Source organism: Phasianus colchicus, chromosome 12 (assembly GCF_987193195.1).
Source record: "Phasianus colchicus chromosome 12, bPhaCol1.hap1.1, whole genome shotgun sequence".
Lineage (NCBI taxonomy): Eukaryota > Metazoa > Chordata > Aves > Galliformes > Phasianidae > Phasianus > Phasianus colchicus.
This window is the reverse complement of record NC_143447.1, coordinates 8761963-8780786: the sequence shown is the minus strand read 5'-3', so window position 1 is coordinate 8780786 and position 18824 is coordinate 8761963. Positions and strand designations below refer to the sequence as shown.

Here is an 18824-nt window from a genome sequence, read left to right as displayed (position 1 = left end):
CTAAGCTCTCCAAAATTCAGTATCCCCTGCCTTGGCTTCCTCCCAGCCTTCTATGAGAGGAAAACGTACTAGAAAACTGTCACAAGAACATGCATTTTCAGCTCCACAATTTAATTAATACGTGTAGAGCACTTTCAAGATGACTCACACAGCATACCGTATGTTTCTCCTGAAGGCAATAAGATCCACTTATAAAAGAGGATCTGAGTTTTATCACTTCCAGAAATGCACAACACTACACTTAATGTATACTTCGTGTACACGCTTTTGGTATATATATACGTAATAGCAAAATAAGTGGGCCTACATTGGCTTCCTGGCAGAAAGCCAACTGGCAGGGAAAGACCTGAAAGAAAAGTTGAGTGAAAAATGCTTTTGCCTTCCAGAAGAGCGTAGACATATGTGTTCAAGCATTTTCTAGGTGTTCTCATAGGGACTGTGCTATTTCCTACAGGTCAAAAACACGGAGTGTCTCCTTAATTTATCAGTACAGATAGATGAGTTTCCATACCTGACAATTTTCTCTTGCTCTATTTTACTACTATAGATACAGTATCTGAATCTAGCCACCTTCTGTGATGGCACAGGCATACCCACTCCTAGAATACTGTGTATGTTACAAACACTATAGTACTAAGATTGTGGAAAAGAACAAAATTACTTCATGAAACAAAGAGCTTAGTACTTATTTTCACAGAGTTAAGCTGAAATAGACCCACGCTGTGAAAGAAGCCTAGTCTTAGATTAGGAGTGCCCATCTTTTTTGCTATAAATTGTAATAATTCTGTTTTCATTATGACTCACTTTCTAAGGATAACTCCAGGCACTACAGACTTACTTTCATCATCAGTACTGAATTCATTAGTAGTACTTTATTCAATAGTCATTGCTGGTTGTAATTGAGATAAGCAAGGCCAAACTGGTCAGCATGCTTGGAGCTGGTGGTCTCATCGTAAGCACAGCACTGTGAGAAAAAAAAAGAGAACAGGAGTGTGTGTGTGCTGGCAAGGAAGCATGTGAGGGCAGATGGAGTGAATCAGCTGCTGGTTTTTGCTCCAGATGCCAAACCAAAGCTTTAACCACTGGCTGTCACTGAGGATTCTATGATAACTTTCACAAGAACAGTTCAATGCATTTCACTCAGTTGTCACTTCTTTCAAAAACACTCTTGTGCAATGGTGTTCGTGTGGAATAGAAGTTGAATTTCACCGTGGAGATAGTTACATTTCAGTGGTGGGTGAAGTGATCCCAGCAGACTTTGTACAGCACTTTGGGATTCTTACAGATGAAAGGTGCTATACAAATGTCAGGTATTGTTATACACCACTTAGGAGAAATGTTTCCATTTATTCCCCTGAATTTACTGTTGAACGTTTTGAGATAATCGCCATTGCTGATAATAACAGTAAGAATAGAATACTGAAGGCTGCAGACTGACTGTGTAGATTTTTCTGCATTCTGCTTGTCTGCAATAGGAGGTTGCATACTGATAAGGAATTTTTTGACAGTGCCATTATGGAGAACTAGCAATTTTTCACATTATGTGGTCAAGGTGCAACTGTCTTATTTACATGGCTGCACCATTTTCAGCCCAGGATTATTGAAAAGATTCAGCAATAGGTTAAGTGCTTTTGTGATGATATTCAAATCGGGATAGCCCTTTATTTGGGCCATTTGTTTTACTGTATTATCTCTCTATATTTGTCTAAGTTCTACTCATTAATTTTATCAATACAGTCTATTCAAATCCAAGACAGATTTCTAGCAATGCTTATCCAAGCATCTGTTAGAATTTCTTAGAGAGATTTCACTGTTTATCTTACCACAGGTACATATAGTTTAACTTTTTTACTTTACTTAGCATAACAGAATTCATAACATAGTCCAACACTGACTATAATAGGAATGTAAAAGGCTGTTTTGCCAGGCAGATTAGTAAGCTCAAGTTGCTTATGTTCTCTTTTATATCACTTATTGCTATGCTTTAACAAATCAAATGGTCCTTTTAACACTGGAAAAGTATCTTATGGCAGCAGTTCTCTCAATTGTATAATACCTGAACATAAAAACTCTAATGTTCCCTCTTCATCATCTGCTTCCCAAGTCTCTTCGTATTTCTACCTTCCAGTTGGTTTATCTCATTAACCTGCTGGCTCTGTCCCTTTCTCATTATCTTCTCCTGAACATTAAGGAGAGAAAGAAGTAAGTCTGTATTAACTCACTAGTTGATGCTGACAGGTTGGTGCCTCTGAGCCTTTTTGGAGGTAGTTTTGGCCGAGTAAAAGTGGGTGGAAGACTGAATGCCTGATAAGAAATCATGTCATCTAATGTGGGACTCATTTTTTCAATACCTTGCAAAAAATTTATGTGCAAGGGAGTTGAATCTGTCTCTAAGGGAGTCATGCAAGCCTCCCTCCTGTTTTAAGTATGTTTTAGTACCTTTAAAGAAAATGTAAAAGCATTAAAATGTATAGAACTACCTTCCCTCTTAGCTAGCTAACAAGGACACTTTCCTGGCTAATTCAAAAAGTCTAGCTCCAGGGGAAAGAGTTAAATGCTTAAGAAAATCTAATGTTGCTGAGGTCCAGTTTATTGTCCCATTTCCCTATCAAGAATTCTGAGAGTGAGCTCAGTGCAGTGGAGGACTTTGCCCGCTGCACTTGTGTATAGGATTGTGGTTATGGCTATTTGTATCCTATGTAAATTCCCATGAATCCTTTCTTCCTAGCATACTGACCTACCTTTTACCTTCAGCAGCTCTGGTCAAAATTACCATAAAAGATCAGAGTGCAGCTTGGAGGTCACTGTGACCATAATTTGGCCATGCTAGTATATTTACTCTTGTTAATAGAGTTTAATTCTTCCTATTCTTCTTTATTGCTGCTTTTACCTTGTTCTCTCCCTATGGAAGTTTAACCCCTGAGTGTCCTTGAAGGAAGAAAAAACTCAGAATTCTGGGAACATTGTGATAGATTTGTCACACACAGAAGGGAGAAAGAAGCACACACAAATCTACAGATTTAGGCACAGAGGAGTAACAAAAGTTGATATGGTTTCGTGGGCTAACCAACAACATCTGTGTAGAGAACTTAAATAAAGAGAAGGCACTTTTTAGTAATAAAACTGAAGAAATCAGTCAAGTACCCAGAGTTAGTCAGATAAGTGATTTAAGACGCGAGGAAAGGACTTTCTGAAACCTCTTGCAAAACAAATTTTAAAGATAAAGATTTCCTAATGCCCAGACTTAGCACAGCAAAAACTAAATGCACGAAATGTCTTTCAAATACCAACACTTCAAGTGATATAATATTCTTGAGTGTTTAGTTGAATAAGCAAGTACACATAAGAAGACTCATGTTCATGATATGATAGATGGTGGGTTCGCCTAACTCTTCCCAGAGATTTCTTTATGGAAACCACCAAAGAACCTCTGTAATTTAATCACCAGCCACTGCAATTGGCTGACTGTCTGTTAATTGCTCAGATGATTCCCAAATTGTCAGACCAAAAGTCCACCCAGTGATTCATTGGGCTGTCACTCCATATAATGAAAGCAACAAATATAAGAAGCAGTGGCTAGAATGAATCTTCCCTTCTAATGTCATCCCCGATTTTTTCTCAGGATCCAATCCATTAAAATTGTTCAACCTCTTTAAAAGTTAAAAATCTCACTGTTGCTTGTCTCACACTCCTAAAGAGCAGTTTTAAGTTATACTCCAAGGTGATTCTGCAAAAAAGTCACCAAGGAAATACATGCTTTAAAGGATCAGCCTAAAAAGTTTGGGCAGGGATAACAAAAATTTATCGACGTTTTATTGAGTAATTTTTGTTTTATATTTTACTGACAATATGCAGTGACCACCCATCCACCCTTTCAAAACAGCAAGGTTGTGCCTCGTCACTATTTCTATTCTACAGACAATGTACAGATACACAACTTCTTTTGGCAGCCAGTGTTTAAATAGTATTTCCTAACACAAGAAACTAATATCCTTACACTTTTTTCTTTTTTTTTTTTTTTTGTGATAATTTTTCCTCCGTGCCGTCAGTGAATACTTCCAGTCACACATGTAACACCTGCTTTTACTTCCCAGGACTTAAGGATGATTCCACAAAGCCTCCCTGAGGTTTCAGCCGATGCTGCAAAGAGACAGAAGCTGTAAAGACAGCTTTGATTCTGGGTATCTGTTTTGTGGCTTCTCTTTCAAAACCTCTCTGTACTTCTTAGGCAAAGCAAATGTCAGAGCACAGACAATTCCATACAATTAAAGATATTTGTACCTCAAAATGTACTCTTTCAGGATAATTCATGATATTTTTATGAGGTGCTATAATTAGCAGAGCCTACAGCACAAAACCCTACATTGTGCATTCCACTACCTTTCTCTGCATTTCCCATCAGCAAGAATGCTCTGACAACAGCACCTGCTAGCTGCTTCTCGTTCTGCAGGGAAACATATGTATCTTGGTAACTCTTAACATTTTTGGATCTTCAGAAACTGCACATGTCCTGAAACCTAACACAATAAAAAAAATAGTAGCAATTTAATTTACAGAAAGAAAATGTCATAATGGACAAAGAACAAACCGTGACATCTATATTCGCAGGCAGATAAAATACCTTGCCTTTTAAAAACTGACTTCATGATGTTACAGGCTTGTTTAAGAGTACATGTAACTAACCTGATATCCATCTTAAAAAATAATCTTACTCTCAGTTCATTTATGACAATAATATTCTTAAGCATGGAGATATGGAATAAGCTCACCGGTGTGAATTTCAAGGCTTGAGTGCTGCTGCCATCTACATGGCAGGAAGACTATAAACCGAAACAAACAACAATATGTTTGCTGCATTTCACTTGGCACACTGTTTGCCAGTATGGCTATAGAAAATCAAGCTATGAAACTGGACAGAATATTTGATTGTCTTAAGTTTCTGTGCGGGAAATTTGTAGTCACTTAGAATTCTCCAGCTCCATATTAACAAGAAGTTTACAAATTGTTTATATAAAATCTGAGAATAGATAAGAAAAATACAATTATTTTGCTAGTTCTGGATACTGTTAATATTTTTCTGCTGAGTATTAAGCTTTCAAATGCTAAAAATAAATACAAAAATAATTCTCTCAGTTGCTGTAAAAATGGAGGGAGCAATGTACTTAATTAAACCACATATATTACTCGAGTGATGGTACTTTTCCTGGCTATCTTACTGAGCATATTGCCAGAGGAAGAAAAATGGCTTTTAGCCCTACATTGTGAGACACTTAACAGGAAATCAGGCTACAAAGCTCTGTTCTTTAGCTAAAGTTTCTAGAACTACATAAATGCACAAGTGCGATTAAATTAGTAACAAGTAACAATTTCATCATGTATACAGTCCACCCTAAAAAAAACCAAAACAGCAGATATTTAGATACTTTAACATTGTTTAAGAACTTGTGCTGCTTCACTTTGGCAGATATATTTGTACTTACTGATCATACTGTAGCCAGGACTCACATATTCAACAGAACGTGGAGAAGGCAGTGTTTACATGAGGTACCTTTGTACTGCAGCACAGCTCCTGGTCACCCTTTAGACTATCCAGCAGCTGCCATCAAAAGGTAAACTTCCCATAGTCCTCAATTAGACAATTCTGAGTTGTTATTTTTTTTTACTTTGGTTGCATCCATAGATGTGTTACTTCTCAAATAATATTGTTGAAGGATCCGTAATAATAATTATTTGGGGATCAGTGGATTCAAATCGTAAACCAATGGAGTCTGTAGTAATACTACCAAGAACTCTGTCCAGCACTTCATTCTGGCTTTTCCATGAGCGAGGGAAAAGGGAAAGATCAATCCTTGAAATTCCTCTGCATGCTTTTATCATACAAGAATGGCCTGTAAAACTCAACAGAAATATCTGAAACATGAGGAACAGGACTTTTTCTTCATAGAACTTACAGCAGAAGTGTGCATATTTGTTAGCTGTTCAATGTTGGCACAGTGACTTTGAGATTTACGCTCTAGCTCATTCCCCTAGCTTGCTTTCAGAGAACATACTCTTTCAAAAGGAGTAAAAATCTGAAGTGATGCTCTTTGTTACACCCTTTCCCATTTTGTTTCCAGAATTTCCAACACCTTTAGCTTGGTCAGATATGCAAAATCATTTCCATTTATAGGTTCGTGGTGCTTTTTGGAGCTTGTGGCTCTGTTACATAGTGGTCTCATTGAATAGTTTCACTCTCTTCTCTCTGAATCTCATATGAGTATTTCAAGTTCTACGCTAATGTACTTTAAGGGCATTTTCCACTGTACTGGGGAAGAGCCTTGTTTAAAAAAATAAAAAAAAAATACAACCCAGGAATGGAAATACATGAGATTTCAAAATGTAATGGTTTGTATTTAGAGCTATAAATGAATGGTTCAGTATTTAGGGATGTTTTCAGGCAGAAGTATCTCTATCAGTGATCATTTAACAAGTATGAATCATTTGGAAAACTCAAAATCCATCAGATTAAAGAAATGTCAATGACTTTAGGCTTGGGCTTATAATAAAGAATCAGAGGTTTGTTGTTGTTTTTTTTTTTTTAATGTAATGAATTATAAGCATAATTATAGATATGCCTATAGGATTTGAAAGCCGAATATCTATTTTCAAGAAAGACCCTTTCATAAAGCATACTAAAGCTCCAATTTTGTGCTGAGATAATGTTGGTGTAATTGTGGCTTTCCACCAACTTACATGGTATCTCACCCATCCTCCTGGCCTGAGCTGCTTGTTACTCCTCTGTTCCATGCACTGAGACTGGTGTTGACGTAGCCTAGTCATATGAGTGCAAACTCAAGTGAGGAGACATAAAAACATAGGCTGAGGTGGGGAGAAGCTGCTCTGTTTAATGGTAAGATGTCCTAATGTTGCTTAAAACACTATGAATTGATCATTTGACTTAAAAGACCCTATGACTTCTGGAGGAAGCAAAAAATAAGGCCTTGCTCCCCAAGCAGTGTAGGCTTTCATTAAATTTTTATCCCTACCTAAAATTTGGACGTGTATTCTAAAATATTATTATGTGACTTCTTTTGGTAGGATTCCTCCAATGTAGCACAACAGAGAAATACATTCATAATTACCTTGCAACTTTGTTGTAAAATCAATCTCCATAACAATGAATACAATGGTACATCAGAGTGCATTAGTACATAAATATTTCTTCAGTTATTATGGCTTATAAGAAACAATTTAAGGAGGTTAATATGTATTTTTCTACAGAGCTCTAAAATTATCACTTTGATACACAAAGATTTTTCTAAGCAAGAGTTCATCCTGAGCACATACTGTATAGCTGTTACTTGAAAGGCATCCAGACCACACTGGAAATAGATTCATTTTACTGGGACTTAAATGTACCCTATAAGAAAAATTCTTGTCTTCCTGAGGTGACTTAACAACCGATGGGCAGCTCAGCACCGCCACACCTCTCTCACTCCCCCTCCTTAGAAACACAGGGGGAGAAAATACAATGAAAGGAAACAAAAGCTTGTGGGTTGAGATAAGGAGCAGTTTAATGAAAGGGGGAAAAAAAATGCAAAGGTCATATGGAAGCAAAAGGAGAAAAATTATTCATCCAGTTCTTGGAAAGCATGGCCTAAATACACTCAAGAAGGCCAACGCTTTCACAGAGTTCCCCCTTTCACCTTCTTTCAGCCAGATTTTATTGCTGAGCATTACATCATACAGTACGGAATATCCTTCAGTGAGTTTAGTTCAGCTGTCCTGCTGTGCTTCTCCCCACCTTTAGCCCACCCCAGCCTGCTGGCCTTTGGCGCAGCAGACCTGGAGATACAAGTCCAGAGCACAGCTAACTCCATCCTAACCAGACGCAGTACACGTACCTTCCTGAGACCGCAATTATAATTAGTGCAAAGCACACATAAGCACGTAGCAAACACCAATCATCATCGCACAACCTGTTCCAAGGGCTGTCTGTATTGGCAGTCTGCTGATGTGCACTGCTTTGACGAATTAAAGACAAGCAATCAAATATTGTGCTGCACAAATGTAATTGCTGCCACAGCAATACTGGGTGTTATGGACAATGCCAATTCCTTGAGTTATGACACCTTTTTGAACACACAGTTTTTAAAAATACCTTGCACAAATGGTTTTAGGAGATTTGCTACTCTTGTACTAAGAACATAGCTGGTACAAGTCAGTAGATACTGACGCAAAGCCGTTACGTTTGTAGTGAAGATGGATGTTGCAGTGGATGTGGAAGATTACTTAAGCAAAATAGAGATGACTGTTGATGAGGGTATGTGGTGAAGAAGATAGCGATGTTCAAGCATTATAGTACATTTGGTTTACTGTCTGCAGATTTTTTGTAGTAAGTTCCTGTAATCATACTTGTAACTTTATTTTCACCTTCTTGATATTTTGATCTTTGATTTTACCATAAAGTTTAAGAAGGGGGTATACGTCAGCTGAAGGCTTGTGCTGCTACTGGCTGTGCAGAACTTGCGTTATGCAAGTATAAATATGTCAGTGAAATTACTACGGACATCTAGCATGATAAATGAAAGAATGAAGCCATACCACTCCATGTCTAGTTTGTTTAGTCACCAAAATTCAAATATAAGCCTGTATAAACAAAAGGTATGGTTTATCTATGAAAATGACTCCTAATAAGGAAAGCTTATGGTGTGATTTTTGGGTGGTCCTGTATGGATCCAGGAGTTGGATTCAATGATCCTTATGAGTCCCTTCCATCTCAGGATATTCTGTGATTCTATGAAAGCTCCTCCTGAAACATACCAAGTATGTAAAACACATTGACTTTTCTATAAACGATGTCATTTTATGCATGGTATACATAATTCCAAAAAAAGAAAATTAAATATCTTTATCTGCCGTGGGCTTCAACCCATTTTAATGGCGTATTTTCAGCGGAATGACAATTCAAATACTATTTCTTACAATGTCGCAGCCAAATTCAAGCCATAGTAATAACAACAACCTTTGGTCACACCTACAGCCATGACATTTCCCCACAAAGAGGGGAGGAATTCATTGCCAGAGGACCTTGTCACACTAAAGAAATCCCCAATTTACTAGATAAGGCAGACTATGGCTAACATAACAGAAAGCATAATATCAGGGTATGATTTCCACCATCATACCAATCCAGACAATACCATCTACAAGTCTCTTTGACTTCATTAGTTCTCCTACTATTGATAATACAGGAAGAAAATGTGCTGCTCAGAGCAGCAGACCAGCAGAAATACTTCAGAACTCTACATGATATATAAATCTCAAGAACTGCAAATATTTTCCAAACACAATCTTTTTTTTTTAAAGGACAAAGATGCGTGTCTTCTTTTCCCATGAACACAAACAGCAATTCAACAAAGTGCATCACTTGAGAAGAGAACTCAGATTGGCTTCTCCCATCTTCATACCAGAGCACCTTTATTCAGATTATACTGCTGGCAGTATAAAAGGAAAGTTCACATGCTAGACATGACCAGACTTAAAATCAATTTCCCATGCAGACCTGTGAGCACAAAGTTGTTTATATTTTATTGTTTCTAAATATTTCAGTGCATTTTCCTTTAAATAATAATAAAAAAAATCTCTATTTTTTCAAATTAGCCAAATGCTTTTCATTTTGCTTAGTGTTAAAATGCTATTGGCAATAAAAGTGAGAAGAAAGGAGAGAAAAAATAAGTTTGATTATTTAAATTAGTTACATTCAAAAGAATATTAAAACTGAGGCAAGAGTTTACAGTCAATCAGTGTTTGGAATCACTAGTGTAGCTAATGAAAAACATCTAAAATAAGGACTTGATATTTTCTATATTAGAAATATCAAATTAAATTGAATAACTGTAAATCCATTAGTGAGAGAAGTGTGAATTGAATTCAGTAAATCAGCAGAGAGCAGCTGACATTATGGAAGATATTTCTTCCAAAAATGAAGTGTTAAAGGTACAAAATAATAACCACAATAAGCCACCCCATGTCCATTCCACCTTTATCTTATGTCTTGGCTGCTCTTGTGCATCTTCGTATTCTTTCAGCTAAGTGGGGTCTTCTAACACACCTTACAGGAGCACACCTTAGATATCCAGGGATGTGCCTTCATGTCATCTGGGAAAGAAATGTATTTTGTTAAAAAAAAAAAAAAAGTTATTTGAAATTTTTATTATAGATTTAGTCTATTTTTGTAATGAAATTAAGACTTTCAGCATAAACACAGTAGTGTTAAAAAAACAAAAAATCTACATGCAGAAAATTTCTATTCTATTCACATCATAATTGCAATATTACATGAGGCAATATGGAATCCAAAGCAGCTTAAGAGAATGCATACTCTTCCTCAGAGTTTTTCTATGAAACAGTCCTCCTCTCATCTTCTTCACCTTTTCGTTTTGAAAGAAACACTTTCTAGTAGATAAGCAAAAAATAATTTCAGTTTATAGCTAATAGAGTATTTGCATTTCCTATGGAAAAAGCATTTTCAAATTATATATATATATTTCAACAGAAACAATCCAGCATTAGCTGTAAACAGTAGTAGTAAGAAGCTTTATTACTAAGGCATAAATAGGTAAATTTGTAAGGAGTAATCTCAGTCATCAGTTTTTAGCTTCATGACTTTTTCCCATTTAATGCATATATATTTATATATTTACAACCTGAATTTGAAGTATCACTTAAATTAGAAAAACTGCTCATGAAGATTCAGCACTCTTTATGAGTACATGAAACATGCTGTTCTTTCTCAGCCTAATGGCTATCTTCTCAGTTTGTCCTATTGTCTGTCATCTATCTGCCTATCTATGTCTTAGACATAAGAGAGACACATTTTCCTGTTGTCAACTATGTAATCTTCTGGTTTTACAGTTTCATTTACAAGGTAAAACCAAACCAAACAAACAATGACTCAATACTAGCAATGCTGAATGATGATGGGACATGGCAACACATCCAATGCAGTGAAATTCTTATGGGCCTAATTTCTGGAATTACCCCTAGACACTAACATTTCATACTCAGCTGATTAGTATCTGTTCTTGTTATACGTCCACATTCTCATTTATATTTCCTGCAGATTGTACTTCAGGAGCAGTCAAAGATCTCTCCCATCTCTGTGTCAAGGTCTACCTAGGACATGCAACTATGGCAGACTGTGAAAACTGTTTGTATTCTCATTGTAATCTGTCATATGATCAGAATCACATTCTGTCCTGAAAGAAGGAAAAAATTAATATCAATGATGTTTTTGCAGTGAAGATATCACAGGGAGCAATCATGAGCTGCAGAAGGGACCAGCTGACTCAGCCAAACTTCCTGCCTACTGAAGGCCATACATACATTCTTACTGTTTACAAGGGTTTCATCCAAAAGATAGAAAAATTTTTATTTCCAATCTACAGCTTTCAACTGTTGCTTTGTTTTGCTTGATCTGTTCAAGCTCAATTTTCCTCCATTACCAAAGAAAGCAACAACCTATTGCTTGATCTACTGCAATATCTCTGTTGGGGAAAACAAGAGGTGAGGGGCATCTGTGCCTACACTGTTCCTTCTGACTTCCACTCAAATCTGTTTTTTTTAATCTCATGAGTGCTATGCTTGCAGAAGCTTCTTTAAAGGGACTGCAGCACATATGAAAACTAAAACATCTGCAGTTGTGTAAACTCTTGCTCTGTTCCTCTCAGATTCAGACTGACAAAATTCAGAGCACTTTCAATACCCTTAAAACTTAAGCAATGCCCTACGAACAGGATTCTCTTCTAGGGCTGTGAATTTTCCACCATTGTTTACACAAGAATATTTGGGTGAATAGCTCAGGCATAGAACTCAGACATCTATATTTGATCAGTTTCAGCTTCTTTCTCGGTTTCTCTAAGTGTGTAAAATTTGACTGCTGAAATGGAAAACAATACTGTGAATATTTTTTTCTACTGAAGAATCATTCTAAAATGCAGTGAATTCTTTGCAGCAGTTTAATGTGATTAAAAGTTAAGTTCTACAAAAATCTGTTGCAATTCCTATTTGATTATTATGTTCAAGGCCAGAGCAGAGTTTGAAAAGCCAAAGCTTTGCATATCAAACAGAAGTAGCCCTCAGCATGTAGGGAAAATGGCAGTGATAAACCTACTATTAGGCATCTGAGAGAGAAGCCCAGTATCTCCTCTGTGTGAGGGCTAAAATAGACATGAGCCACTATCACAGATAATGGCAGCTTGTAGGCACATGAAGGGAGAAACTAAAATCTATTTCACTTAGACAAGAAACTGCAGTCTGAAATTTACCTGTGTCCATCACACATGAAAAGTGTTTGCTGTGAATTATCCAAGAGAAAAGTGCAGGTTGAGGGGTTTCATTTCCTACCTAAGTGTAGCTTGGATCACACACTGAATACAAGAAATCACAGGTAAATCTCAGACTGGGGTCTTGGTTAGTCAGATGGATTCCTGCCATCTGAGTATAGGCCTTTTTTCCAGGACTGCTGGAGGCCCACCTCTGGAGCTGTAAGAACATGTACAGGCACATAAAGAGTGTGAAAGTAAAATAAGCAGAGTACTCTTTATGTGATTTTAGAAAATTTAGATCACTTTGAAAATAACTTTCACTCTTCTGTCAAGGTTAGAGGCTGCACTTCTCACCAGTAGAAAGCACAGTAAACAGATATGTCTACTAATGGCTATGTACTCCAGCCTTACTGATGCTGGTAGAAGATGCAATAAGGAACCCTGTCTAGAAATATTTGGAGTTCCTTTCTGGTATGTTGTTATACTTTCATCTTTTCCTCATCAGAAGAGATAATAAAGTGAAGATATTTCTTAACATCACTTTTGCACATGTAACAACATATTCTAAGTGAAATGCAACAGAGTCTGCAAAACAAACATAATGACAACTCTTTAGTTAAAGCTTATAAATGATCGTCTGTTGTGCTCACTTTGAATATGAGAGAGAGAGCTAAATTCACAGGTTTTACCAAATCAAATGCTGACCTTCCAGGCACACTTAAATTCCAAGATCCATTTCAAAGTCAAAACACCTGAGAAACACTAGAGAAAATCTTACCCAACTGAATGCCATATTATTGTTTCAATGTTTGCTACTAAAAGTAAGTAGTAAGTTTTAAGTGAATGTAGTCTGTTATCAAATCTCTCCTTTCAAACAAGCACTTCGGTCAGAAGTGTCTTAATTTCTTATCACAGAATTTCATCCGCACAAGGAGCAATAAATAATTCATGTTCCTGGCTCTTTGTTGTGTGTCCCTGAACTGCACAGAGCTGGAAGGCTGACAGCTGTGTCAGGACAAGCACCAAAGATCTGACATGACAAGTGACTAACAAGTTTCTTTCAGTCTATAGTGAAAGAAGACAATGGCATAAAGTGCAAAAACGAAATCCTGAAACAAAATGAAACTGTTTCTTTCTCTTTACCTAAGTGTTTGCTATGAGCTTATTTCCGACCCATAACCTCTGGTCATTTTATAGTACTGCCCAACCCCCTTTACTCCTCACATTCGCCTGGCCATTTACGCCTGTCCACGGATCAATATGAGCAATTCTTGGAGAAATACGATGTCTCCATGACAACCAAGCCACAAATTCTCTGTGGAAAGCAGTGAGACCAGTAGTGAAATCTCCTGAGGTTTTCAGACCTATAAGACAAGATGTCTTAAAATGCAGGAATGGACAGAAACAAAAGCCAGAGTAATTCATTGTTTATTACCAGTTTAATGATGTCAGATGGACCGCACGGAACTCAGTTTTTAAGTTTAGATGCTTTATCAACGTGTATTTTTGCTAGCCAGCATTCACCTCCTGATAGTTTTTTATCCTTTCCATTACTTCACATAGACTTGCAGAATGTAGAATTGGTATTCAAGTTCCCATCCAAATGTGTGCACTTTGCCACGCGGAATAATTTAAATCAAGGTTCGAATTAACGTTATCTTTAACGTACATTAATTCTCACCTCAACACTTTCACATCACATTGCTTAAATTCTTTTTCACCTTAGAACAGATCAGCTCTTGGACAACCCACACTTTCATACAGAATCATTGTAGAAACCACTGTACAGATGGTTTCGGAAGGATGTACCATGCACCACAAACAGTTTGAGGTGGCCATGGCAAGGAAATTATACGGGTCTCCTTCCCAAGTAGATTACATATTTCTTTCTAAATCTCATGCTGCCTTCTGCTGTACAGCAGTGAGTTCAAGCCAATGTGGCTTTAAAATGAATACGAATTTACAAATCATTGGTTTCAATTATTCTAACGTATACTTGTGTTCATTTCTGTGGAAAAGATGAAAAAGGAATGTAGTTCAAATCAGGTATATGACGGCAGTTGAACTCCCAAGGAATCTTGGAAGAGTGGAGTGTGCTGAAATATAATCCCCCAGACAGGGGTCCTTTCTGGGTTCTGAGATGACTTAGGGGACCTGACATGGATTTCAGACTGCACCCTTTGACTGAAAATTAAATCTCAGCAGTGTTCCTTGGGGAAGGATCAGGGGACTGTTGGCAGCTGCCCCCTGTCAGCACAGGCTGCAAGATTTGGAAATCTCTTAACTAAGCTGACAGGCCACAGAGACGATGAATCAAAAATATGATACACGGATCAGCACACAAAGATGCAAGAGGGTACACAGAAACCAGATAAAGCAGAGGAGGAAAATACTGAGTGAAGAAAGATGTTTAACTCTTTCATTAATGAGTACTATGTGCAGGTTTCGTATATGGTATATGTGGATCAAGCTCATAGACCATTTATAAGATTTTAATACTTAGTTGTATAGAATGTTTTTAATCAGTTGTGATTGGATCTACTTCATACTTGTTTCCCCGTGGGATTCATTTAATGAATTTCTTAGATATTCCATAACTAGGAAGATAATGATACTACATGAAGATAAATCTTTTAGTCACCAAAAATAATGCACTTTATGGATGTTCTTGTATTTAACTAAATCAATGTTAAGAGTCATTAAAATGAAATAATGATTGTGAACTGATTTAGAGAAAAGAATCAAGCTATTTAACACTACCAATTTGCTTTCCTCCAGAGATACAGTATTTGAATGTCCACTGCTAAGTTTAACTGCAGTATATACAGTGCTTCTAATTTTTCATAACCTCATTCTACCTTCAAAGGGTCAGACATTGCACATATATTAACTAAGAAGTGTAGTCCAAAACTAATTATAATGAACTAGTTGTGTCAGCTTTCTTTTTGGTCATAAAGACCTTATCCTTTCTAAGACCTGAATTCTTGATGAAAGAGGAAAGGATAACACTGTGACCCCTAGAGGTGACTGTTAATTTGACACTGCAGCTGCTAAAAAGGAAACAGCATTACAATGTGCCTTTTTTACCGACCCAAAAGCTGTGTCAGATTTATCACATGGTACTTGGTAACTGTCTTTAAATGGTTCTCACCTGGACTCTCAGATTCCTCTAAGACACATCTGTCAGGCGCATCCTCCACATCTTGGAAGTTTGCCGAGTTTGAGCTCTTGTCATGCTTCAGCACACTAACTGGAGCAATAAAGAATAAAAACAGGGAGGGAGAGACGTAATTTATATTCAGAAACAAAAACTTCCTGATATTCTGCAGATCATTCAATGTTGAGGATGTATTTTATAAATACAAGTGATAGACTGATATAAAACCCAAACTCAAAATACTTTATATGCAGCCTTAACACTGTTGAAAAGTCTATAGAAAATAATTCATCTGGGGAGAAGTTTGAGGCTCTGGCTCGATCCTAAAACAAGAACATAATCTCATAATCATAAAAAGTGTTATTCTGTTTCACGAAAGAATGCAGTATACAATATCAAAGACTAGCTGGTTTAGTACTGGGTGGCGACATTCAGTAGGAAGAAAAAAATATGTTAAGATGAAAATATGTTGAATGTGCTAGAATTGTGTTGAAAGTGTTGAATAGTGTTGAAAGCTAGAATATGCAATAAAATCAGTTATAACTCAACGTGCAGTAGAATACAGGTGGAAATGCAGTTTAGAGATGGTCAAATTTGATTTCTTCTTTTAATTAATTGCTAAAAATATTTTCATTTTTGAGTAGGGAAATATTTTGATGGAAGTAATTATTTGTCAATATGCAACATGTAGCTTTCTTGGCTTTCAAACAAACTCCACATAGGTTTTCCTGAAAAGTTTAGGGGTAATTCTCTTGACAGCGTTCATTTCTTTCTCTTCTGCTTTTATGAACACAAAGCTACATTAAAAAAAAAAAAGCAGACTAAGGACTAAGTCTCAAATATTCAGTCCCCTTAAAACTCTCAGTTGATCTCATTTCTTAAGGAAACAGTGGCGACTGGCATTAATAAAGACATTTTTTCTAATATCTTTAAAAGTAAGAAAAGTCCTAGACTTCAAGCCAGACCATGTGGGTGAGGATCACAATGGCTACAATTCCAGTTTTGTCCTGTATTCAAAACAAGATATGTATTCCCTTTTAGCATTTGATGGATTTTTTTTTTTATCAGATGAATATTTGCTGAATGATTACTTAATTTCAGAACCCATTTAAATTTTCCAAGAATTTGAGTGAATTAAAAAAGCCTCTGTCTACTATTCAGATAGGAAGATGTCAAAATACACATATTCCACTTTGTTATTTTGTACATTCCTTTGGTTTGCAGCTATTGATCCCAGGTCATCAAAACTTCCCATCATTCTCAACTCCTACATTTACCCAGAATCCATGTGAATCAATGATGCTTCCGCACAGCTGTGGAGGCAGATCCTTGAAAATGCATTAAAACATAATAAAATAATAAAATCTATGATAGAGACACTGTACATTTCATCTGGGAAAGAAAAGCAAATTAAAAAAAGAAAAAAAGTAGGTTTTGCTAAGAATATCTGCCAGAGATGGTAAGTACGCAGCATACAAGCTGCCTAGGAATAGCAGGAACACAGGTTACGTTTCTAACATTACAAGAAATGACAGTGGACTTGCATCAGTGGTCAACCTCTCCACATAAGGAGGAATATTAGTTCATAACTCTGTCATGGAAGCGTTGACAATATAACCTGCATGAGGAACACTGACACTGAAGAATAACTTACAATAAATATGTTCTTTTTCATGAAACGCTAAGACGTGCAGGAAAAAAATGTCTTCAAAGTTCTTCGTGTTTTCCTCTGATTTTTACAATGTCTAAACAATTTTCAACTATACTATCTGTAGGCTGGGATTCCCACTTCAAAAAGAAAAACTGGAAACCACAAGTTTGCATATTATATTTAGACATTTGTTCCCAATTCATTGCAACACTTTTTCTAAAACAGTTCATCCTATCAAGTACTCAGCTCTATTGTGCTGAGTGATAGATTGAGCCATTACAGCAGCATGAATTTATAAGTCAGAACTCTTCTGAAGTAGAGCAATAAGAAAATTTCCCATAGAGAATTTTGTGGTAAAAGGGAGAAAACAAAGCATACAACAGCACCTCTAGAGAGAAGCAAAAGTCACAAGAGGTGTCCTCTCTAAAAAACATAACATTGACCAAAAATTCAGAATCAGTCTTTTAAAATGGAAAACTCCCAGCTTTGGGATCAGCTGTGAATAATATTTTTATTCAGTAAATGACTCTGAGTTTTTCTTGGGTCTAGTTATAAGAAGTACATAATTTGAGCTTAGTTAAGATAAGGTGATTCCAGTGGAAGAACAACAACAAAAAACTGGCTTGGTGTTTAATTTAATACACAATGTGGTGCTGAAGCAAAATATACATCTCTGAAACTGATCTTTGATGGGGATGGACCAAATAGTATAAACTCATTACCATATATAACACACTTTTTGATTCAGTTCAGCTCATTCTGTTAACTAAAAGAGCTGAACTGCTTAAAGCAGGCCTACTGGCTGCACAGTTTTCTAGACATCCCCACAACCAGACATGAAATCACATCTCTCAGCTGAGATACATGCAGAGCATGCACTAAGATTGACACAAAATGTGTCTAAAAGTTTAGCAGAGTAAAGGCTTTGGCTCAGGTCTGGGCCAAACGCGCAAATATGACATAATAGAGGGGTCTGTTAAAATGTCACAGGAAACACCAGATAGCTGAGAATTGGTAATGATGAGATGACAGCTGACATAGATGACATCAGAAGGACGGTGTGTAGTGATGGGAGATACCAGAGAAGATGGAGTTATAGAAGCCCAAAAAGGACAGAAATAAGAAAACAGGCAGAGCTGATATAAGCTGATGTGATGGAAGAAAATGATGAAACAGTTTCACTGATGGCAGGTAGGAAAGGAGTTATAGAAGCCCAAGAAGTCAGGAGTAAGAAAACAGGGATCATGAGCAGAGCAGATATAACCTGATGTGATGGAAAACAAGGATGAAACACTTTCACTGATGGCAGGTAGAAAAGGAGTTATACAAAGAGTATAAAAGGAAGCAGAAAGCAGAGATGGGAAGGGCTTTCACAGTGACAGAAAAGCAAACCTCAATTAGCTATAGCTAAAGTAGAAAGAGATGCTGAAGAATGGTGGTCATCAGGTGAAAATGAGGCTGGCAAGTGGACCTTTCAGAAAATCAGCCTAAGGACACTGGTGCAAGTGAAGGGAATGGATCTTAGCCTTGTCACTTACCCCAATGTACACATATCTTCCTACATAAAACTCAGGCAAATAAACTTCACAGTACCCTAGTTTATGATGTTACATAAAGTGTAGTGAGCAGGAAAGGGACCCAGGCAGATGCCTTCAGGTCTTTCTTTTTTTTTTTTAAACATCAAGTTACATGCTCAATTTGAAGAGAA

At 36.8% G+C, this 18824-nt stretch overlaps 1 protein-coding gene across 1 annotated transcript in view; it reads right to left on the bottom strand.

Moving 5' to 3' along the window:
• Positions 1-9776: 9776 nt before the first annotated feature.
• WDR72 (WD repeat domain 72) overlaps positions 9777-18824 on the bottom strand; it is a 108446-nt gene continuing 99398 nt past the window's right edge. Inside the window, exons 19-20 of the mRNA XM_031588036.2 lie at positions 15460-15558; positions 9777-10140 (exon numbers count right to left, since the gene is read on the bottom strand). Coding sequence (XP_031443896.2) covers positions 10085-10140; positions 15460-15558 — 155 coding nt within the window. The 3' untranslated portion in view covers positions 9777-10084. The remainder of the gene's footprint in view (positions 10141-15459; positions 15559-18824) is intronic.